The 25,551-nt window shown below is 42.1% G+C and overlaps 1 protein-coding gene across 4 annotated transcripts in view; it reads right to left on the bottom strand.

Moving 5' to 3' along the window:
- STK39 (serine/threonine kinase 39) overlaps window positions 1-25,551 on the bottom strand; it is a 482,653-nt gene that overhangs the window by 172,665 nt on the left and 284,437 nt on the right. For all 4 annotated transcript variants that reach the window (XM_033860055.2, XM_019922315.3, XM_033860054.2 and 1 more), the window contains 3 exons: window positions 23,349-23,482; window positions 15,692-15,740; window positions 15,524-15,589 (listed from right to left, as the gene is read on the bottom strand). In XM_033860055.2, the coding sequence (XP_033715946.1) occupies window positions 15,524-15,589; window positions 15,692-15,740; window positions 23,349-23,482 (249 nt within the window). The remainder of the gene's footprint in view (window positions 1-15,523; window positions 15,590-15,691; window positions 15,741-23,348; window positions 23,483-25,551) is intronic.

Genomic DNA, 25,551 nt, shown 5'->3' with positions numbered 1-25,551 from the left:
AAAATCTTCTAACAGGGCTTCCCTGGTGGCGCAGTGGTTGAGAGTCCGCCTGCCGATGCAGGGGACACGGGTTCGTGCCCCGGTCCGGGAAGATCCCACATGCCGCGGAGCGGGTGGGCCCGTGAGCCATGGCCGCTGAGCCTGCGCGTCTGGAGCCTGTGCTCCACAACGGGAGAGGCCACAACAGTGAGAGGCCCGCATACCACAAAAAAAAAAAAAAAAAAAAAAATCTTCTAACAAACAAAAGTCGAGAACCAGATGGCTTCACAGGTGAATTCTATCAAACATTTAGAGAAGAGCTAACACCCATCCTTCTCAAACTCTTCCAAAAACTTCCAGAGGAAAGAACACTCCCAAACTCATTCTACAAGGCCACCACCGCCATGATACCAAAAACAGAGAAAGATACTATAAAAAAAGAAAATTCCAGACCAATATCACTGATGAATATAGAAGCAAAAATCCTCAACAAAATACTAGCAAACAGAATCCAACAACACATTAAAAGGATCAAACACCATGATCAAGTGGGATTTATCCCAGGGATGCAAGGATTCTTCAGTATATGCAAATCAATCACTGTGATACACCATATTAACAAACTGAAGAATATAAACCATATGATCATCTCAATACATGCAGAATAAGCTTCTGACAAAATTCAAAACCGATTTATGATAAAAACTCTCCAGAAAGAGGGCATAGAGGGAAGCTACCTCAACATAATAAAGGCCATATATGACAAACCCACAGGAAACATCATTCTCAATGGTGAAAAACTGAAAGCATTTCCTCTAAGATCAGGAACAGGACAAGGATGTCCATGTTCACCACTATTATTCAACATAGTTTTGGAAGTCCTAGCCATGGCAATCAGAGAAGAAATACAAATTGGAAAAGAAGAAGTAAAACTGTCACTGTTTGCAGATGACATGATACTATACATACAGAATCCTAAAGATGCCACCAGAAAACTACTAGAGCTAATCAATGAATTTGGTAAAGTTGCAGGATAGAAAATTAATGCACAGAAATCCCTTGCATTCCTATACACTAATGATGAAAAATCTGAAAGAGAAATTAAGAAACATGGCCATTTACCATTGCAACAAAAAGAATAAAATGCCTAGGAATAAACCTACCTACGGAGACAAAAGACCTGTATGCAAAAAACTATAAGACACTGATGAAGGAAGTTAAAGATGATACAAACAGATGGAGAGATATACCATGTTTTTGGATTGGAAGAATCAATATTGAGAAAATGACTCTACTACCCAAAGCAATCTACACATTCAATGCAATCCCTATCAAATTACCAATGGCATTTTTTACAAAACTAGAACAAAAAGTCTTAAAATTTGTATGGAGACACAAAAGACCCAGAATAGCCAAAGCAGTCTTGAGGGAAAAAAATGGAGCTGGAGGAATCAGACTCCCTGACTTCAGACTATACTACAAAGCTACAGTAATCAAGACAATATGATACTGGCACAAAAACAGACAGATAGATCAATGGAACAGGATAGAAAGCGCAGATATAAACCCACGCCCCTATGGTCAACTAATCTATGACAAAGGAGGCAAGGATATACGATGGAGAAAAGACAGTCTCTTCAATAAGTGGTGCTGGGAAAACTGGACAGCTACATGTCAAAGAATGAAATTAGAACACTCCCTAACACCATACACAAAAATAAACTCCAAATGGATTAGAGACCTAAATGTGAGACTGGACACTATAAAACTCTTTAGAGGAAAACACAGGAAGAACACTCTTTTACATAAATCACAGCAAGATCTTTTTTGATCCACCTCCTACAGTAATGGAAATAAAACCAAAATAAACAAATGGGACCTAGTGAAACTTAAAAGCTTTTGCAAAGCAAATGAAACTACATACAAGACGAACAGACAACCCTCAGAATGGGAGAAAATATTTGCAAACGAATCAACGGACAAAGGATTAATCTCCAAAATATATAAACAGCTCATGCAGCTCAATATTAAAAAAAACAAAGAACCCAATCCAAAAATGGGCAGAAGACCTAAATAGACATTTCTCCAAGGAGGATATACAGGTGGCCAAGAAGCACATGAAAAGCTGCTCCACATCACTAATTATTAGAGAAATGCAAATCAAAACTACAATGAGGTGTCACCTCATACCAGTCAGAATGGGCATAATCAGAAAATCTACAAACAACAAATGCTGGAGTGGGTGTGGAGAAAAGGGAATCCTCGTGCACTGTTGGTGGGAATGTAAATTGATACAGCCACTATGGAGAACAGTACAGAGGTTTCTTAAAAAACTAAAACTAGAATTACCATATGACCCAGCAATCCCACTACTGGGCATATACCCAGAGAAAACCATAATTCAAAAAGACACATGCACCCCAATGTTCACTGCAGCACTATTTACAATAACCAGATCATGGAAGCAACCTAAATGGCCGTAAACGAATGGATAAAGAAGATGTGGTACATACACAGAATGGAATATTACTCAGCCATAAAAAGAACGAAATTGGGTCATTTGTAGAGACGTGGATGAATCTAGAGACTGTCATACAGAGTGAAATAAGTCAGAAAGAGAAAAACAAATATTGCAGATTAATGCATATATGTGGAAACTAGAAAAATGGTACAGATGAACCGGTTTGCAGGGCAGAAATTGATACACAGATGTAGAGAACAAACGTATGGACACCAAGGGGGGAAAGTGGCGGGAGTTGGTGGTGGTGGTGGTGTGATGAATTGGGAGATTGGGATTGACATGTATACACTGATGTGTATACAACTGATGACTAATAAGAACGTGCTGTATAAAAAAATAAATAAAATGAAATTCAAAAAAAATCTATTTGTGGAAAATAATTGAAATATATATATGTAAGTATCTGAATCACGTTGCTACACACTTGAAACATATAATATTGTAAATCAACTATACTTCAATAAAAAGAAAGAACTATTCTTTTTCTAATAAAAAAAGAAAAACGAAGTCATCATGTAAATCTATGTTTGTTGACACAAAAAATGTCCACAGATATTTTAAATGAAAATGCAGGTAGATCATAGAGCAGTAAATACAGCATGATTCCAATTTTGTTTTCTGGAGAAACGACTAAGCTGAAATTGAGGTCTGCTGAAGATGGAGGGGCTGACCCTTCCGAACACACGGGAAAGCAGCACCTGTAATAGCCTTGTTAGGCTATTACAGCAGCAGAGTCCTCTACCCCACCACACATGATTTTCAGGCATGTGTACCACGCCCTCTGCTGGCCTCAACACATTTCCAGAATGACCATAATGTAGGTAGGAAATAGGGCAAAACATCTGCGTTTCTTCCGTTGGCATGGAGTTCTTCCTTTCTGAATTATGTACAAAAGTTCCATTATTTTCTGTCTCTTCTATCCTTCCCTTCTCCAAAATGTCATACATGTTTTAAAGATTTACAGGATCTTGATATAAACGTTAAGTTTAAATTATTTCCCCTAAATGAAGAGATAAGTAACAGGTAACCCAAAATGAGAGAGTACTGAAAATTAATTTAAATCTAGTTTAGAAATATATTCCTAATTAGATGTGGCTTCAGGTAACAGGAAAACTTATATGCATACTGGCTGGGTGAAGAAAATGACAACATAGAAACATGCTGAATGCTAGGGACAAAATTTTTGCTGCCAAGTAATCCAAAGTGGATAATGCCCAATTGTTAGATAATAAAATCTAACCATTCTATTTTGTAAGGCGGCAAAGGTGAATAAAATTAATTGGCTCACCCAAAACTCTTAGCAAGTTGGAGATAACAAAGGATTTTAAACCTGGGATCAGAGAAACTCTGAGTCTTAGACCTGAAATACAAGAACACAGCACCAACCGAAAAACATCTTAGCAATTCTCCGTTACAACTAAAAGCAGATTTGCTTTGCCTCCCCTCGTGCTCTCACGTCAACCCCTACATAAGTTGTCATCATAACTTCACAGCCCTGCTCGCTGAACTTCAATTCCAGAGGTACTTATGGATTGACCAAGACACTGTGCTGGGTACTGGGCACTGGGCACATGGGGGATAACAAGACACCATTCCTACACCCAAGGAGCTCACAGTCTGGTACAGAGGGCAAAAGTGCGAGGAAATAAACTACCAACGGTGTAACGTGCAACAAGGGAATTATGCCTGAGCTTCAGAAGCAGCAGGAAAGAAGGACGGATGAACCGTCTGGGGTGCAGGGCTCGGGGTATGGTACGAGGAAGCTCCACTGAAGAGGCGCTAGCATTGGAAAGCTACAAGCTCAGGGAGAAGCCAAAACAGAGGGACCAGTACGTGCACCTTCATGGAGAACACGCATGGGATTTCAGGAGTGTATTGGTAGGAAAGCAGAATCAGTAATTCTACAGGAGTGTGTCCAGGGTGAGGTGGCAAGTGGATGAATGAAAGGCTGGAGACGAGGCCCAAACACAGATCACAGGAGCTTTGCGTGGTCCTTATCCTGCAAGTGACATGGACCTTAATCTATCAGCAGCAGGAACTTGAACCTTACCCTGTAATTGACAAGAGGCCACTGACTGGTTTTAAACCAGGGAGAAGGAACAATCAATCATATTACGGTTTTGACAAGATCAAAAAGGCATCTGCTAAGTTTTTATCCTAGTTTTTCTGCAACCATAGACAAATTCCTTTCCATTCTTCGTGGTTTATTTACTTTTAAGAAACATGGTATGCTAGCATTAGAGCGAGCTATGAAGCTGAATAAAGACAAGCCACCTTAACGACAGTCAGTACCTTGTATGCTAACAGTGATGCTCAGTGAATACCGGATGGGCAGACAGTCAGGGCCCCTCTCCTAGCACACACATGCCAGTTAAGTTTCCAAAAGTTAGGTGAGGCACACAAGCTTGGGAAAAAGTTAGCAAGTTTCCCAAAGGCAAAAATGAAGCACATAATGCACTTGAACACACAGGTCTCAAAAATCCAGCTGGATGGGAAATAAGGCCACTGATTCTGCCTATTCATTTCCAGTAACAGAAAACAATCAGTTCTCTACAAACTAAGTTGTACAAACACTATCTCTCACAATATTTTCAGAATGTATGTCATTATTTTTAAATTTCCAAAAGTGGATCTCCGAGATCTGTAAAAGTTTAAAACATTCTCTTAAGCAGTTGGTATCTTTAAAAGATACCTCAGGGCTTCCCTGATGGTGGCAGTGCTTGGGAGTCCGCCCGCCAAAGCAGGGGACACGGGTTCGTGCCCCGGTCTGGGAAGATCCCACATGCCGCGGAGCGGCTGGACCCGTGGGCCATGGCCGCTGAGCCTGCGCATCCGGAGCCTGTGCTCCGCGACGGGAGAGGCCACAACAGTGAGAGGCCCGCGTAACGCAAAAAAAAAAAATACATCAACCTGAAAATACAGACATTCGTCCTAAATTGGGCCGCCAGAATTAGCAAATCACAATTTCCAGAGAGGATCCTTTCTGCTCTAAGTCAAATGCCACCAGAAAGAGGCCACTTACCCAGAATATACGCATTTTTAAATTCAATTCACCAACTGAACTGAAAGTGATTTATGATGCTTTTTCCCCCTTGCTCTTTCCTCTATCCTTCCCTCTGCCTAATTCACCCCCAGCACAAACACCACTCAAGTTCCTTACAGCAGGCATAGAGCAAAAGGAAGACATCCACAGCTGCAAGGGTTTTTATAGACGAGGAAGCAATTCCTGTCCACAGAGACTGAGTAAATGAACTATTCTGATAGCGCCCCCTAGTGACCAAAATCACTTTATGAACTCTGCACGCTAAACTGATGAAAAGCAATGCATTTAAAATTTTAAAAATAGCAAACACATCAGTGAGCTTACCCTCTGGGAACACCTGTCCAGTTAAACCAATAATGTTAACCTCTGGCCAACTGTTCTCTCAGCTCTAAAATAGGAAAACTAACATCCCCAACCACCCTAGTCCTCTCCCCTGTGAGCATGTGAGTTCCTCAATAAGATACAGTCCCAAGCACATACAGTTGTTTTTAAACAAGAGGAAGCGGAAAAGAAACACAAAGCAATAAGAGGACACGCACCCTCGGGCCTACCTGGATCATCAGGAGTGTTTCTGTTAAACGCATAACATACCTGGTGACGGGTACAGAGTTCTGTTCACTTCTGCTTCACAGGTATATACACTTTGACTCTCTCCTTCCCTATTTTACTGGCTCTGAGGAGGACTGCAGGGACCACTGAACCTTCTGGAACTTTCTGCCACCACCCAGAACGGTATTAGTTTGACCACAAAATACTGGAAGCTCTCAAATCATATCTTCAACACTGAGATTTTTCTTTCTGACATGAACTATGTAAAACATAAATGTTAGGTTACTGTGATATGTTCATAGAAAGTGTAATTTAAAATGAAATTGGTGGGCTTCCCTGGTGGCACAGTGGTTGAGAGTCCGCCTGCTGATGCAGGGGACGTGGGTTCGTGCCCTGGTCCGGGAAGATCCCACATGCTGCGGAGCGGCTGGGCCCATGAGCCATGGCCGCTGAGCCTGCACGTCTGGAGCCTGTGCTCCACGGCGGGAGGGGCCACAGCAGTGAGAGGCCCCCATACTGCAAAAAAAAAAAAAAAAAAAACTGAAATTGGTAATAACAAGAAGTACTTAAACCATCACCCTTCAACCTCCTGCCCAGTAAAACAAACAAACACCCCAACTGACTGAGGTGCCTAGTACTTGGTGCTAGTACCTAGTAGTTCAGTAGGGGCCTAACATACTTTGGATCCTTCTACTCCAACCGAACCTGAGACCTTCAACCAAGCTGGAAACTTTTGCTCAGCTCCCGTTCCACAACCACAGAGAATTAAAAGCCATTGCTGCCCTCTACTGGGCAGACTTGAAACAAAACTAAAAATCCACCCATCAAGCATTTGACATCACCTAATTTCTTCTCTGGTTTCTTGATAATATATAACCTTCAATATCTTATAAATTAATTATAAGATTCCAGGAGGGAAAAACAGAGCAAGTTTGCAAAAATTCAGTCATTTTCCCTCTTTATCGACTAAAAGGAAGAGACTAAATGATAGCAAACTGGGAGGCTCGCTTCGGATTCAGCCACTACATGACAGCATGACCTTGGTCGGGGCCCAACCACCCTAGGTCTCAATTTTCAGGCCTGCAAATTGAAGGATTGCAAACCAGGAGACATTTATGATCCTGGTTGCTCTTTTCTATTCAGATTTCAAAATATTCATAGCTTTTTCTTATTTTTTATTTTATTTTTTTTTGTACACAGGCCTCTCACTGTTGTGGCCTCTCCCGTTGCGGAGCACAGGCTCCAGACACGCAGGCTCAGTGGCCATGGCTCACGGGCCTAGCCACTCCGTGGCACGTGGGATCTTCCCGGACCAGGGCACGAACCCGTGTCCCCTACATCGGCAGGCGCACTCTCAACCACTGTGCCACCAGGGAAGCCCCATAGCTTTTTCTTAACCCGTCTTAATAATCTAACATGTGATATCCTCTGTCCTATTACTTAGGACTTCATTGATTATTATAAGTCTTCAGTAATGAGATAGATGTAAACCAAGTGTTTTGCATGTGCATGAAGGCCCACAGTAAGTATGAGTTTCCCTCTCTCCCCTCCCCAGGTGCCCCCATTGACCAGCTCCATGACCCTTTCCATTCCTGTAGTACATATTCTATGCCCATATCCTAAAGTATTTATTCTCTGCTACTCTTTCAATTTTCCAGGTCTTGTGATGCACTGTGTCCCCCACTGAAAGGTGAGTTTCACTGGCTGGACTGTGTCCTTTATCTGTCTGCACCTCAATGTCCACTACTGGTAGCAGTGGTTGTAATGGTAGCAGCTGTTACAGCAGCAGCAGAAACAGGAACAGCAGCAGTTGGTGCCCCAAGCAGCAGTGAAACAGGTTACAAAAACTGGGGCTTCTCTGGTGGTGCAGTGGTTAAGAATCTGTCTGCCAATGCAGGGGAAATGGGTTCGAGCTCTGGTTCGGGAAGATCCCACATGCCGCGGAGCAACTAAGCCCGTGAGCCACAACTACTGAGCCTCTGCTCTAGAGCCTGCGAGCCACAACCACTGAGCTTGTGTGCTGCAACTACTGAAGCCTGTGCACCTAGAGCCCGTGCTCCGCAACAAGAGAAGCCACCGCCATGAGAAGCCTGCGCACCGCAACGAAGAGTAGCCCCCGCTCGCCGCAACTAGAGAAAGCCCGTGAGCAGCAACGAAGACCCAACGCAGCCATAAATAAATAAATAAATTTTAAAATAATAATAATAATAATACCTGCCCTGTCTTGGAGCACAGTTGTTTAAAATAAATAAGGAAGCATATACGAAAGCAATCTAAAAGCTGTGAAAGGATAACAGCTCTGTGTGCATTTAATTCTTACTATTCTTAGGCGCTTTACAAACACACATCCTGCACTTCACCCAGTAGAGGGGATTGCTACAGAGAGGGAACACCCTGGCCCTTGCCCACTGTCAGTACTTTGATCGGGCAGAAAAGAACACGCGAAGACAGGTGAATAGGCAATGGTGACGAAATAACGAGCGTCATTCTTTCCTTCTTTCTGTAGGCTTCCATGGGCTCTTACTCCATTCCACCCAAAGCAACAGCAATAGAGAAACAGCCACATCACCCATCCCCACCTGCCCGCTACCAGGCCGCTTTCCTCACTCCCTGTTTCACTACATGTTTCTAAAATGCCTGTCTCCTATACCCGCAAAAATTATTCTCCTTATTTACATGATAGTCACGGCATCCATTGTTGGACTGAGCACCGGCTAGGAGTCAAACACAGCACCAGACTCTCTGGGCAGATCATCTCTCACCCCCAGGGCAGCACAACGTCCTTGTCCTTGGCTCCATTTGACAGATTAGGATCAGAAAGATTAGGCAGCTCACCCAACAACGGACACAAATCCAGCTGTTTCTGCTTCCAGACCCGGTGCAGACTGGAGCAGCACCAATGCCACCTCCCACCTCAATCTGAACGTCACACGCTAGCAAAGGGTTCCTTGTCTGCAAGATTGCTCAGAAATCATGGAAATCCTATCATTAACCTCCTATGAATGTACAACCATAATGACACCAAGCAGATATGTTTCCTTGAAAAAAGACTAATGACCCAGGACATTCACTTTACTTTTTAATGTTTAATATAAAGAAGGAATGTAATATTAATGAATTCTTCCTATTAAGAGGTAATTGTGTTTACAGTGAAGAAGCTGGCAGATACCTCCTTACGCGTGTGCCAACATCACCAGTAAAGGACTAAATCAACATGATATGCCAAGAGGAACGTGGCATCACTTCCTAGATATTCCCGTCAAAAATGCATACACTGAATCTAATCGTAAAGAAATATCAGACAAACCCAAACTGAGGGACAGTCTATAAAATAACTGTCCTGTACTCTTCAAAAGTGTCACAGTTGTAAAAGGAAAAGAAAGACTATTCCAGATTAAAGGAGACTAAAGGAGACATAACAACTACATGATTCTGGATTGGATCCTGGACCAGGTAAATGACCAATGGCAAAATTGGTATCAGATCTGAAAATTAATCCTGTCACTGTTAATCTCCTGATTTTGACAATTATACTGTTATGTTAGAGAATGTCCTTGTTTTTAGAAGATACACACTGAAGTATATTTAAAGATAATGGCCATCATGTCTATAGTTTTGAAACATTCCAAAAAAAAGAGTGAGAAAAAATATATACAGAAATGTTTGTACTATTTTGGTATCATTTTTGTAAGTCTGAAATTATTTCAAAACAAAAAGTAAAAACAGTAGAAGTTATCAATGCATGTCAAGTATTAAATAAATGTGAATTGTAATATTCCTACCTACTGATTCCTAAGCACACACACAGGAGGATCAAAAGGAACCAACAGGGCTTCCCTGGTGGCACAGTGGTTGAGAGTCCGCCTGCCAATGCCGGGGACACGGGTTCGTGCCCCGGTCCGGGAGGATGCCACATGCTGCGGAGCGACAAGGCCCGTGAGCCATGGCCGCTGAGCCTGCGCGTCCAGAGCCTGTGCTCCGCGGCGGGAGGGGCCACAACAGTGAGAGGCCCACGTACCACAAAAAAAAAAGAACCAACAGCCTTGCGTCCTTAATATGAAAGCAATCTTAGAGACTGATATAAGAAATTCTGGTACCCACAAATACCACCCTAGTTTTTCCAACTCACAGTGGTTCCGCCCAAATGTAGCAGTGACGCAATATCCCTTTCCTCCTTCTGATAATCACTAACTGTTCCTAACTTCTCAATTTCATAATTAAGAAAATTCAAACCAAAAATCCTCCAGTGACTCCACTTCCCATGAAAACACAGACCACCATAATAAAAAGATACACTGTGTATTACGTTTCCCCACCTCATCCCTTCTCTGGCCAATACACGTTTGGCTAAGCGGTTGGCATTTAGACATCCCTTTGCCCCTGCCCTGCCCTGCATCGATGGGTTTTAGCCACAGAAAAGTATATGATATGAGTGTGAGTGTGGTGACTCAAGGTTCATTTTGCAACGTAAAACAGAGACATCAGCCAACTCGGACACTTAGATGTTCCTACAGAAAGTGCACACAGCCTGAAGAATCTGCATTTGATTCTAACAGAATGACTTACACCTTCTCCACCCAGTGATTCCAGTAGCGTAAATGGTGGAACACCTCGCGGTCAAGCTTTCAAACCTCAAAAGATGGCTGGAGACAGGCCGCTAAAAAGCCACATGAGAAGGACTAATGGCTATGAAGCCTTTTCTTCTCATGCACAAGGATAAGCGAAAAGTTGAAAAGAAGTTATACAGCTGAACTTCACCCTGTTCTCATGGGTCATTATTAGCACTCTCTCATTTACAAGTTCCAGAGTGTGCTGAGGTCCAGAAACATCAAATCTCCCATTACCCTTTATCACATTCCTAGGGTCAGACAGAATTTCTATTTCACAGACAGAAAAATCAAGGCAAAAGAAAATTAAGATGATCCCTAAACAACACTACCTTTTAGCAAAAGAACCCAGAATGGACCAAATACGCTACCTTCAAAAGAAAAGAAACAAAAAAACCCACAAATATCCCTGATTTCTGCAATTAATACATCCAAAAAAAATCATTTTATGTCACTAAATTACCAGAGAAGCCACACTGGCCTGTTTCTATTTTTTAATATTTTTTTCCTGATTTACAGGAGTCATTGTGGATGCAGGGAAGATCACATACCCACATGGAATTATGTGGCTCTCAACTAATGCTTCACATCCTGGGCAAACATCAATACAATAAGCCTCTGTCTCTGTCACACCAAAAGACCACATTGACGGGCTCCATAGGCCCTCCTGAGAGCAGCTACAATACCAGTCCTTTTCCCTCTTAAATATGAGAGTTATTCATGTTACTGAAAAATAGCTCTTAATACTGATTACCATAAAGGAGGAGAAGCAGAGACTATGCTTTATGACAACAAATTTCAAATCAACATGGTTGCCTAAATGTCCCGAGCTTGGTCAACAGGCCCAGCTGTCACGGCAACACTGGAGTATCAATGAACTGTCTGTTCCTGTTTTAAAAACAACAAATTGAGGTGACCAAAGTCAAGGGACCAACATCGACAGTTATCGTCTAAGGAACAAATGCCCACCAAGAAACTAGAGCACCATCAACTAGTGGGCACCACAGCAAACAGGAAGGGAGACAGCTGAGCAGGTGCCAATCAAGACAAGTCCAAGGGTGAATAACACAAATAACACTGAGGACTCCCCTGTATCAACTTTTAAATTAAATTTACCTAAACACCGTAAGGACCTAAGACAAGGAAAGACATAGCGCCACAAAGGTTTTCAACGCACATGGCAATTAAAATAATATTTACTTCCTAGTGGCCAGTAAGCCCGAATGAGGAGTTTCAAACAAGGAAAGTATGGTTGCTTATCAACATCACGAGTCCAGGGGAATGAGGGCAGTCTGCCTATTATTAACAGGAAGCCTAGGAACAAGTATATGCCAAGCACTTGGGAGGTTCAAGTGATAGACACACAGCGTTTCAAATGATCTTTCCTTGGTCCACTGAAGCATGTGTTCATTGAGTCAGCAGACATTTTGTGGGCACTTACTATGAACAAGACACACACTGACTGATGCTGACCAGGACGGTGTACCTGCCACGGAACCTACTGGCAAGGAGTAAAGTATAGCTGATAACCAAAGTGCACTTTAAAATGAGAATTATGACAGGAAAACAGCCAACTTAATGAAGCTGGAGAGCCAGAAGAGCATTATTATGGGCCCCTGTCTTCTCTACTAAGATGGTTAAAGAACTAATTTATATTCTCCCTTTCCTCCTTTGTGTGACTCTCAGATGTGTGGCCATTTTCCATTTGAAGGGATGGATGACAAAACAATCCCTGAGGAGCTAGTAAAAGGACAGAAGACACGCTTGGAAAATCATAATTCCCGAAACTCCGGCTGCTTATGGTTTAAGATACGTGCAAAATGGAATCTGGAATGCACAACACACTAATATGTAATAAATAATCTAAATTTAAAAAAACAAGGAAAGAAAACAAAGTGAGAGCCTGAACAGATTCCTCATTGATGGAATCTCAAAGGAAAGTATGGGTTATGTAGTAAGAACTATAGACGGTTCAAGTTTCGCTGGAGTTTAGAATATAGTTGACCCTTGAACAACACGGGTTTGGAGAGCACAAGTCCATTTATACATGGGTTTTTTTCAATAGTAAACACTACAGTACAACACAACCCACAATTCATTGAATCCGCAGATACAGAGGAACCACACATACAGAGGGCCGACTATAAACTGTTCTCTGATTTTTGACTGTGCAGAGGGTTGGCAGGTTGTTCAAGGGTCAACTGCATAAGCCGGGAAGTTGAAATGGTGCCATGAATTCAAGGCTAAGGGGCTTGGACTTTATTTGATAGGACCCTTTTTTTTTTCCCCATTTATTTCCTTTTGTTTTTGTTTAATTTTGGCAACCACTTTTGAGCAATTAAGCGCCACGATTAGAAAGTTAATCTTGCACTAGTGTCTAAGGAGGAATGGGGTGGGGGAGGAGAGTAGTTAGAAATCCACTGCAAAGGTTCAATTAAAAACAGGAGGGGGCTTCCCTGGTGGCGCAGTGGTTGAGAGTTCGCCTGCCGATGCAGGGGACACGGGTTCGTGCCCCGGTCCGGGAAGATCCTCCATGCTGCGGAGCGGCTGGACCCGTGAGCCATGGCCGCTGAGCCTGCGCGTCCGGAGCCTGTGCTCCGCAGCGGGAGAGGCCACAGCAGTGGGAGGCCCACATACAGCAAAAAACAAAAAGAAAAACAAACAAACAAAAAAAAAACAGGAGGAAACGTTCCAAGCAACGTTGCAGAGGGAAACGTGGAGAGGACTTGGAGTGGGTTTAGATGGGGAAGACAAAGAAGGAGGCCTAATAATCACCCCCGAGCTCTGAGGTCGGGTGGCTCAGAAAGCAGCAGACAGCACAGGGAGATGAGGTTTGGGAGGGAAGACACACAGTTTGCAAACGCTGCACAGGGGGCTGAAGGTGTGAGGTTGGAGCTCTGGGAAGGATGCAGGCCTGGGAAAGTTCCTCCCGGGAAACAGCGACAGGATGAGATCAGAGGGAAACCAAAAACAATGTCCTTTGGGGACACATACTGTCCAAATCAATGGCTTTCTTAACAGCTTTCTTCAACTCTGGTTGGCGTTTTAGTTATCTGATCAAAAGGCCCCATTGCTAGACTCCGACACCCCAGAGAAGTGCTCCAGGCACCTCCTTCAGCCCTCTGGATGGAGCCCTCGCACTCGGTTGGGCACTTTGACTTTCTGTTGCCTCAAACTGAAGCTTCAGCTTCTCCGCGCTGCCCCGTGGGATGTGCCACTCTGATGGACCATCGCTAGAGGTTCACTTTTCCCTCTGAGCTGTCCCAGAGGCCTACTGTGGCTCAGGGCTGCACAGTCAGCACAGCAATCCCCCATTCCTGGCCCAGGCCCACAGCCCGGGAACTAGCCCACTCCAAAGGATTCTGCAGGTCCAGGAGAGGGGCTCGATACCCACACAGAATGGGTCATTTCTTGAAGTCTATTTTAAAATCTATTTAAAGCAATTCTAAAGCATCAGCTAAATGTGTTCCATATCCAATGTTTTCGAAAGGGCAAATGTCTGGAAGTTAACAGTCCAAGTTACCCACACCTAGGCATGATGAGATGCAATCTCTCATGTCTATTTCTTTGTCAATTTTATTTACAGAGCAGACAACTCAGATTCATATCACCTTTCCCTGTAACTATTAATTGTAAAAAGGAAAACAAAAAACAAAGAAGCTTCCTCTTTCTAAATCTGTTGACTACGTCAATATTTTAAATTATAAATATCTAATATAATTTTCAAATCAAACTAAACCAAACCAAACCAGAGGTTAAATTTTGTTAGGTTTCATACCATGATGAAATCTGTAATAACAAATAAATAAAACTCTGGGTAAAAATACATAAATAAATACACTCACACATACATACCACTTAAAAAAAATCTAAATACTAGAATGCAAAGTTTTTCAGGTAATTATTAGCATAATTTAGTTCACACAGCGTAGACTACAAAAAAATACATGGGTCTTTTATGAGGAAAGAACCTATATCCCACAGATATTTAAAATAACCATTAAAAACAAAAGTTTTGGGCTTCCCTGGTGGCGCAGTGGTTGAGAGTCCGTCTGCCGATGCAGGGGACACAGGTTCGTGCCCCAGTCCGGGAAGATCCCACATGCCGCGGAGCGGCTGGGCCCCTGAGCCATGGCCGCTGAGCCTGTGCTCCGCAACGGGAGAGGCCACAACACTGAGAGGCCCGCATACCGTAAAAACAAAAACAAAAAAACAAACAAAAAAAGTTTTGTTTTTCGTTTTGTCATTTCAAACTGATTTAAAATGACTGTCCCTCTTCAGTAAAATCGCCCCCCCCCCCAGGGCTTCCCTGGTGGCGCAGTGGTTGAGAGTTCGCCTGCAGGGGACGCGGGTTCGTGCCCCGGTCTGGGAAGATCCCACATGCCACGGAGCGGCTGGGCCCGTGAGCCATGGCCGCTGGGCCTACGTGTCCGGAGCCTGTGCTCCGCAAAGGGAGAGGCCACAGCAATGAGAGGCCCGCGTACCGCAAAAAAAAAAAAAAAAAAATCCCCCCCCCCCAGCCCCAAAAGATATTCAAAGATATTTTACCTTTGCAGTGTTTAAGCCTCAACACAAGCCCCTCCCCTCTGACCTTCCTTAAACAGGCTGATAAGTAGAAAGTTGAAGTCATTTGAGCTTCACACCCAAACACACAGCAGCAGGCTGAGATAACCAAAAGGCTCAGTTATCTGAGTAATCGCTGGTCAGATAACCTCTACATAACATATCCGGAGTATGTGAAATCGTTTTCCTATTTTTCTGTAGGCTCCATTTCCCTGGATGGGGAGCAGCTCCCACTGCGGCAGGAGGGCTCATAGCACTTACCTTTTTGGCTCTTTGGGCTATGTCTGGTGTTCTTGTAAGCAGCTTCTCAATCAGGTACTCTCTGTTCTGCAAAACAAATATTCCCAACAGTTTAACATCAAATACAAGACACTGAAATTCACAGTGATTTCAAAATAGCAGATTTACTTGGGTTTTTAAGCATGTTACCTTGGCTTTCTGGAAGAATTTGCATTTTAAAAGTTCTGCTGCTGTGGGCCTGAAAGATCAATAATAAATTAGAGTTGAAACAATGACCGCTCAATAAAGACACTGCCTTGACGAAACAAGTTAATCCTAGAGTCTTTCTGGAAGACCAGTTTCAGGAATAGCAAAGCCACAGACTAAATTACTCATAAGCGGGCACCAAATGAAATGGTGCCAATTTTCCGGTTCCTTCCAGACGCCTCTACTGCAAAACTCCTCCTCTACATAAACTCCTGCAAGTGAAATACCTGGGGCATGATCGACCTTCCATCCTTCATCCTTACACTTCACTAAGTGAATTCAGTGTTTCTAAAAGGTGGCAGACTGACACGTCTGTGAGCTGAATCCCTGTATTTATTAAGAAGCAGTACAAGCTGCGATATGACCCTATTGAAGAAACTGTGTCCACAGTGTTCTATGATTCCCCAAGAACAGAAGTTTCTGCAAGGGGACCACGCAGCATGTGTACGAGCTCTGTCTGGCCACCGAGTAACCCGGTCTCAAGTGTCCATGGACTATTGTTTTTCAGGGGAAGGTAATTAATAGAATGGTGATTAACAGAATGCAAATTCATTTTAAAGCATTATGGGATTGGTCTGATTGTTTCCTCGTGGTGTCATTTAACTTGTTTCTCTGTACTGTATTTCCCATAAAACGCAAGTTGGGTCTGAAGGCTTGGCTAGGTTGACACAAGCATTTGGGGGAAGAACATGTCGTAGATGACACACATCTTACTGCAGCATGGGGGAGGCACATAATGATAGGTTATTTCAGCGGGAGGGATGCTAAGTTTAATAACCGCGTGGTCCCCAGGCCCAAGATCTCTCCACGGTAAAGGTAAGTTTTCGCCACTGCAACTGGCAAGTATTCTGTTGGATGATACATTGCCACGATATGAATATCCTGTTCCGGAGAAACTTTCACCTGATGATTTTAGCATCTTTGCCTTAAATAATTATTTCATTGGAGGTGGCAGAACACTGATTTTCTACTTCTCTCATTCCTTCTACGTTTAATAACTGGCACTCTTCCATAAAGAACAGCTTCTTTCATCAATAGTTCCCGCAGCCATGCAGGAAGAATCACATATACCTAGAGGATAGGACAGTCAGCAAGACAACTGGGCTGATCTCTTCAAAAAGTCGGTGTCATAGAAGAAAAGGGGAGACGTGAGGGGACTGTTCTCGATTAAAACAGACTTAAAGGAACATACAACCAAACGCAACACATGCCCCTCTCCTGAGTCCTGATTTGAACAGGACGGGGAGAGGCTGCAAGAGACATTTAGAGATAGAGATAGGTGAGTGTGCCAGGTATAGGACAATTTTAGGAAATGACTGTTCATTTACTTAGTGTGGAAAAGCATTGTGGTTACGTAGGAACGCGTCTGTATTTGGAGGGAATGCAAGCTGAGGTATTACATCTGTTACTTATTTTCAAACTGTTCAGCAAATAAAATGTGGGTAATAGGGACAGCAGATATGGGAAATGTGAATAACTGCTGAATCTCAGTGTTGTTGTAGAAGCAAACACTACAATTTTTGCATCTTTTCTGTATGCTTTAAATTTTTCATAATAAAAAACTGGGAGGGAGGAGGGAAGCATGACTGAATATCATTAGGTCTCCTCTCAGGCAGTGACTGCCAAAGGGATCATGACTATTGTGTTAAGCGGATCCAAGTTTAAAGGGAGTCCTCACACTTGAAGATATTGGAAACCAGTGCTCTGAACCAGGAAGCCCCACTAAAATGTTTCCAGGGACAAAACCCACGCGTATAAAAGAATTAGGAAACATCATTAAGTGCAACGGTATACAAACTGTGTAAGTCTGCAGGGGCCATAAACCGTATTTCTGTGCGAAGAAATTTTCTCTTTCAATTGTTATTGCTCTTTTCCTCAATTTCAAGTGGAACACTGGTTAGGGGTACCTAACAAAGAACCCCAAATCGCCATAGCCCTGCAACCAAGAGCCCCTAATTGCTAATTGCTTGGAGTAAACAAAGGTCTAAACAACAGGTGGGCCACGCTTTACATTTTGTGTTCCGTATCCCTTGGTAAGCTCGTTCAAATTCATGAATTTGTACCTTGGACCTTGTTTTTGGACCTTGTTTACCACGCACTAGAACTAAAAAGGATAACTGAAGTGACTTAACTTTGGTTGTCTCTTTAATGTAGACTACTCTTAGTGATGATTGGCAAAGTTTTGGGCTTCCAGCTACTCCAAACTCATCATTTCATTCTCTCAGTAAATATATACTGAGCATCTGCTGTTTGTCAGGCATCATGTTAGGCGCTAGGCCCACTCTAATGACTATGACAGACAGAAATACTACGCTCAGCAACTTACAGTCTGGCAGATAAGAGTTAGAGTGTGCTGTCAGACTGGAAGAGGAAGGTCAGAACATTCAAACACATGAATTGTGTTTGGGGAAAGGAGAGGGCTACTGAGAAAACATATAAGAGGAACCATTACACAAGGGACTGACCATGTGTGGTACCTTACCACATGAAACCAAATTTTAAAAACCAAGAGGCATACAAAATAACTTAGATTTAACTTTTTAGAGTGAAAAGAAAAGAAACCGAAGAAAATCAAGATGGTGAAGGAACTCAAGGCCACTCTTTTGGTAGAAACCCTCATCCCCTCTGGTCAACAGCGTTACGAAACAGCCTCCCGGTGAGTCTGTCTGCCACTTCTCTCTTCTCATTCCAACCAATCACCCACACTGCTCCCTAGCTGGCTTCTAAACGAAAACAATTTCTTATCCCTCCTAATGGATTCCAGTGGCCTGAGACCCCGACTCCTCCAGCCCCATTTCCCATCACGGCCCACATGAACTCTATCCTCCAGCTACAGTGATGGTCTCCGCCATCTCTTGCTCTTTCACGACAAAGCACACACTGCTTTTCTTGCTTTAGAATGTTTTGTGACCAACTGGCATATCTTTGCTCGTCAGTCAAGAACCCATTTAAATGCCATCCGTCTTCAGAGGTGTTTCTCCCAGGCCCTACAAGTAGCGGAATTCATTGCTCCCACCTTGGTGCTCACACACCAATCCACCACACTTTGCAATAATCTGTTTCTGTATCTCCCTGCCTCCACCCCACTAGGTTATAAGCCTTTCCAAGAAAGGGACCACACAGTATTCATTTGTTATATCCCCAAAGCCTAACACAGAGCACAAAACTGCTACAGCTCAGTTTCATGCTATCATCAAATATGGGGTAAAAATGATGCCACTAGACATTGGAGCCCCAAACCACAGCTTCTGGAGCCAGAGTTAGTCAGCACTCTAAGCATCTACTCAATATGGTAGAGAGCAGGAGAATGATGTAATGAAAACAAGACTCAGGCTAACAAAAAAGAAAAGGCGAGGGATGCGTCTGTACACAGGAGGCACTGAGGAGGGGGGCCACAGACAACCCCCTCTCTCCTCCGCACCCCACCTCCTCCCTCCTCAACCCAGGGTCAAGTGTAGGACCCATGTACAGAGAAGGCTGGGAAATGCCAGGCATACCTGGAGACAAAGGGCTGGGAATACTTTCCCTTCCCCAGCAAGGTCATTTCTATAGTAACCAAAACTGTAAAGGGGAAAAGCATGCTGCAGAGAAAACTCTTTCCTTTGGACTCCACCCTCAGCCTTCATCAACAGATACAGAAACACAATGACATGAGGAAGGAGAAGTGGTTTAAGAAGCCATGCTCCTTTTTTTAACAGGCTTAATATTTATGTTAAATAATAGGTAATTTCTACTCTATACAGAGAACTAAATAGCAGGTGTTGAATTTTGGAGTTGAATCCTACATGTGCCAAACTATCTCCATAAAAAGCACGGAAAAGTGGAAGTGGAAAGAATGAGGAGAATGAGGAAGGGAAGAAAGTGATTAGAAGGTATGAGAGAAGCCAAGATGTGTGCTGCCCATCTGATTTTAGGGTTTTTGCGTGTTTTGTCTGTTTTAGTCTTATGCTATAGAAACTACTAGTGTAGGGTTAATGTGGAACCATCAGTGCTGCCTGTCTCTTAGCCAAGTACTACAGACGAAAGAATTCTGCAAGCACCATTCTGTCTTACATGTCCACTACCAATTATCAAGCAATACAATATAATGTAAACACAAACACCATTTTACAAGAAATGCTAAAATGCTATATACCAGCAACCAAAATGATGGCCCAGACTTTGAATAATGATTCAATTTTAAATCCTTAAAAACAATGCGGAAGTCTGCAAGTACCAACATTCTCAGAAGAAAATCCCTTAAAGGATTCCAATACATATGGATGAACCAAAGTCCACTGAGACTTAAAATAATTTTCAAAGGATTCAGGATGAATGTGATACAGTTTAAATAGGAATTAAAATGCAAATTTCTAGAACAATACATTGACGTCTGGCAGAGCTGCGTTTCTCACCCCACCCCTTCCCTCAGAAGAAATATTCCAAGTTTTATTTGTTTCCAGTGGATTTATCTATGCAACAACCACCCCTTTGTTGCTCCAAAAAAAATGATAGTTACTTTTATAGTTGTCATCCATATGAAGTATATAACCTCCAAGATTAAGGCTCTTTTTTTTTAAGAATAGCAAAGTGTTCTGCTGTGCAAATATAAGCAAATCTTTACCTATGCAAATGCAGGGCACAGACCTGGATGAGGCAAACAGCTCTGACACCCAGCTCTCAGGCAATAGGAAAGTTCCACGAGCTCTCAAGGTTGACAGAAAGCACAGTTCCTTCTCAGCTAGCTTGAGGGCTCCAGCATAGGAATGATTCTGTCCTGGTCACTGTTCCCCTGTGATATATGTTTTCATTCATTGCTAAAAAGGTACTCAGCAAGACCAGGATTTCAGTACTAGTCAACTGCTTTTAGATTACAAGCAGAGGATCTATATGCTGGCAACAGAAATAAATACAATGATCGAAACTCTTGCCTTCACTCCTCAACCCACTCCAATCTGGTCTGGTTCCGAAACTCTTTTCAATGAGTCCAAATCATCCCCAAATTGCAAGCTCCCAATTGTTTGCAGGTGTTCAAGAAATACCACTGAGTACGTAATACAGACCAGTCACTGTGGACAAAAAGAGAGACAGAAAGATGAGAGGCACAGATTCTCCTTCTAAAAAACTCAGAAACTCATGAGGAAATTGAATATGTAAGTCAATAAATGTACACAGTGTGATAAGTGCTACAAGAGACATATCATCAACATACTGCAGGAAACTCAAGGTTGCAACAACTCTACTTGGTCAGGAAGAAAAGGCAAATAATGAATGGCAACCCCAATTTCCTGAATACTTAGGAATGCTCCGGCACTGTTCTCTGCTTTAAGGGCATCATCTCCATCGTCATAGCAACCCTATGACGTGGTGTTATTAGGCCCATTTTACAGACAAGGAAACTAAGTCATGCAGATGATGTAGGGCTAGGAATCGCACCCAGATGTATGTACCTTTGAGAACCTGGGGCCTTTGAACTAAGTATTGAAAGACAGGTAGAAGGGGGACAGGAGAAGAGGAAAAAATCTTTGGACAATATAAACAAAGGCAGAGAAGATAAGAAATACTCACAGGTTTCTTTCAGACCTGAGCAGCAATTAGATGTTTACTTATTAATTCAGTCATGAATACATATTTTTTAATTGCATCCTGTATAATAAATAATTCAACAATTATAATATTGCTTTTTTCCATTCTCACATTTCCTGAATCTTTTTTCCCCAAACTTCCCACGTCGTGTCTTTTCATTACAAGAAAAAATCACCTGGGAAGTTTGTACACCAGTGACACTCTCTGTTTGTTATAGAGGACAACTGCACGATAGTGAGAACAGATTACATTATACAGAAAGTATCTAACAGAAGTTCTTAACCTATTAATACTTTGTAAATCAATAATGTTACCAAGAGAATACTCTGAGGGAAAGATGTTGTGAGAATTCGAATAAATTCTGTATGGCTCTCTTCTAAAACTTTTGCTGTTATTATTGTTGTTGTTTGGTGGGGTGGTGGGAACCTGATATTTGAGCTCATATAATAAATAAAAACTGGAAAGACTTTCAAGATTATTGAGAAGTAAGGATGGCTTGTTAAATATAATGTATGACGGTCTAATCTAATTTATTTTGACCAAATTATAAGTCTCCTAAAGAAATATATTTATCAGTTAGTACACTAACAGTTCTACCTACAGAATCCTTTTTGGAAAGAGCTGGAATCGTGCGGCATTACACATCACCACTAGGTGGAATCTCAACTATTTTGAGAATCACAAAGACCAGAAGTCACAACCCAGTCCTTCTAAAGGGGAAAACAAGTTCTTCTCTCACTGGGCTTTAGAGGATCAAAGTCTGTCTCCTCGGTGATGCTAAAAACTTACGCTTGGAGATGACACCAAATACAAGCAAGTGTTGCACCCCTTTTACAATAAATAATTTCAAAATGCTTAACAGCAAAGAGTCTTTAAACTGGCTCCATGAGAGAGGTAACTAACTGATATAGAAAAGATTCAAGGCAAATTCAGTAAAATGTAAAGGAATGAACAGAGCTCCTACAGAGAACAGGTATAATAATGGAAACTATGTTTATTCTAGAGAAGGGTAGCCTGCTCAAACAGTAGATCGCTGTGCGAAGGCAAAAGGCTTAAGTTTCATCAAGAACTTAAGGATAAAGGAATCCTTCGAAAAGCAGGGTCCTTCCCTGAAAAAGAAAGTTCCAAAAGAGAAGCCAGCTTTTATGTTTTAGAACGTTAGGTATCAAGTTGGAGTCCTGGGTGGATCAGGGTAGCCAGTAACTTCTCAGCAGCCTCTCCAGGTGTGTAATCCAAGTTCACCTTACGTTAGGACAATGCAGCACACAGACAAGCACTACAAAGGGCCTCTCCCCACCCAAGGTGTATGCTCAGTTCACGTCCTTAACATTCCCCTTCAAGTGACAAAGGACACTGGGCTCTACTATCACCACCCAGGATATTTCAAACTCACAGAAATGAAGAAGAAGAAACAAAACTCAGAAAAAAACAGACATACCTCAGTGCAGGGCAATAACCCAAGAATAAAGAGGAAATACTAAAGTTAATTTAAAACCATTTGCTTCTATTTATACGATTAATCTTTCGAATGTAAAAATGTTAATCTTCTTTACTGATAATCTTTTAAACAGCACAAACAACTTGTTCTGCGGCTCAAAGGAAGCTCATGCAAAATGCAACAGCTCTGCCTGGTTTAGACTGGAGCTGGCAGGATATTCAAATCCTGAGAGGTCAGCGCAACCTACACAGTGCAGAATATTAGCTCAGCTTCTGAATTCACCACTGCCAATTGCTTTTGATTTCTGTTTTACTTCACTTCCTTTGATGACGGAGCCCATACCTAACAAGCACCACCAATCTTATTAACACGGAAAATTTTCCTCTGCCTCTCCCTCGTCCTCACTCACTTCTCTCCCTTTCGGACCCAAGCTTCCACTAACAGGTTGGAAATCTGGGGACCAGAGCTGGATTTCCCTTGAACTGGATAGAACTAAACTTCAGGACTCCTCACACAGCCCTTCCCCATCCACAAACCAAGCTTTGTCAGGACCCCACCCAGTCATGATCACTCACTCATCCACCCAGTTTGACATACCTTTTGGAGGGATCTTTCTGAAGACACAGTGAAAGTAATTTTCTAAAGGACTTGCCGTACTTTTTCATCATCTCCTTATCCTCTACTCCTGTTTCTAAAGTGGGTGGATCATTTTGCAAAGTCAACATCAACACCTGCAGCAGAAACAAACAGGAAGACAGGATCTCAGGACAGCAGTTGCTACAACTGAGTTTTTCATTTTCCAGCAAAGCCTCAAAGACCCTCCTTGATTAGGTACAAACGTGCTTCCCCATGATTTTCATCTTCTAGAAAGTGTGCAAAGTATTCAGTTCCCTTTGCAAACCTGTTCACGTGCCCTTTCACCTTTTTGTTATTCCATTGACAGAACTTACAAAATCTGCTCTATGTGTTAAGAGTGCTCTCCCAAAGGGGCCAGGACAAGGGCTTCCTGGGAACTAGCTCTCACAAGGCCTGCAGGAGCACATAGCTCCAGCACCAGCTTAGTGCAGGCTGTGCTCTGGCTGGGAAAGGGGGCAGTGGAGGGTAGAGAAAGAGAGGCCCAGAGCAGCAGGGAATGTTCACGTATACAGGTTATTCCTAAGGAAGGGACCGCCTGTACTCAAGGCTTCTGTAATACATTACCAGCCCTAAAAATAAATCCACAACGTCCCAAGAGGTAACACATGGTCTCCCTTTTTCTTTTTTAAATGAAAAAACATACAGAAAATTGCTCAAAGGCTTGGCAAAACTGAGACAGTAAGACACTGAAAGATAGCTGGGACACAAGTGAGTTACTAAAAACCATAACCAGAACAAAAGTCCATGCTGCTTTTGGAAAGGGACAAAACAAAATCAAAACACAGGTTTCACATCGAAAAGGTAAAAAATTCCATTCTTTCACACTAACGTCAAAATTATTTGTTTTTTTAAAAAAAGTGTAGAATTTGTAGCAAACTATTGACCTATAAAATGAAAAAAAAACTCATTAATGCATACATCAGCCTTAATTTATGCAAATGCTATACACGCCAAGACACTGTTCAAACGCTTTCAGATGCGTGAACAGATGAAGGATTAAAGTGACAGTATATTGTTTGTGGAGGATAATAGCAAACCGAAGAAAAGTGGGAGATCTGTGAGATTTTAAGAAAAGTCCTGCAGGACTTTAGGCTAGAATTAGCAATGTGACTGGATTCAAGTGGAAAACACTAAAAAGTAGGGAAAGAAAGCAAACAAGAAATAAGAAAAAAATAATAGAGAAAAACCAGATGAAAGAAAAGTCCTCAGCGCTGTTTCAGTGCTTTTTCCCCAAAAGGTCACTTCAGTTGTTTACACCTCAATTTAAAATTTTCTGCTGACAAAATCAGGTGTGTACACACAACCCCCAAATCTTAACTATTTAAAAAATATGTATATAAATATAGAGAGAAAAACAGTGTAATAACTACACTAAAACTTTAATAGGGATTGTCTGTGGTTGATGAGATAGATTATGGATGAATTTTCACCTTTATTCTTATTTGGACTTCGAATTTTCTACAATAAGAACGTATTAACTTTTTAATCAGTAAAATCATTTAACTTTTTTTTTTATCCTCAGGTCTTTTTTTTTCTAAATCCTCTTAAAACTTTCCCAATAAACTCCTAGGAAAAAGTTGAAACAAACATGGACCATATTCTCTGTAAAATACCTTCATAATTTCCATTCCACTATTTCAGCCACAAAACAAAATCCATTTGGGTAAATTAGCCCTGACCCCACCACCTCAAAACTAAGAGAAATAATGATGTAGGCTAGTTAAAAGAATAACAAAAATAGGGACTTCCCTGGTGGTCCAGTGGTTAAGAATCCATCTTGCAGTGCAGGGGATGCCAGTTCCATCCATGGTCAGGGAACTAAGATCCCACATGCTGAGGGGCAACTAAGCACCACAACTAGAGAGCCTGTGTGCTGCAACTAGAGAGAAGCCTGCGCACACACCGCAACGAAGTGAAGAGCCCGCAGGCCGCAACTAAGATCCCATGCAGCCAAATAAATAAATAAATATTTTAAAAAAGAATAACAATAAAGGGTAACTTCCAAAAAAATAAAATAACAAAAATCTAAAAATGGTATCCAAATGTATGTTAGTTCCTAAAAACACTGGGCTCCCTTATTTCAGATGAGTCACCAACATGACACTATGAGAACAGGAGTGAAATGTTACAGACCATGGGGAAAAAAGGCCTGAAAATTTGGGAA

Source organism: Tursiops truncatus, chromosome 7 (assembly GCF_011762595.2).
Source record: "Tursiops truncatus isolate mTurTru1 chromosome 7, mTurTru1.mat.Y, whole genome shotgun sequence".
NCBI lineage: Eukaryota > Metazoa > Chordata > Mammalia > Artiodactyla > Delphinidae > Tursiops > Tursiops truncatus.
The sequence above is the reverse complement of the archived record's forward strand: the minus strand, read 5'-3'. Positions and strand labels throughout refer to the sequence as shown.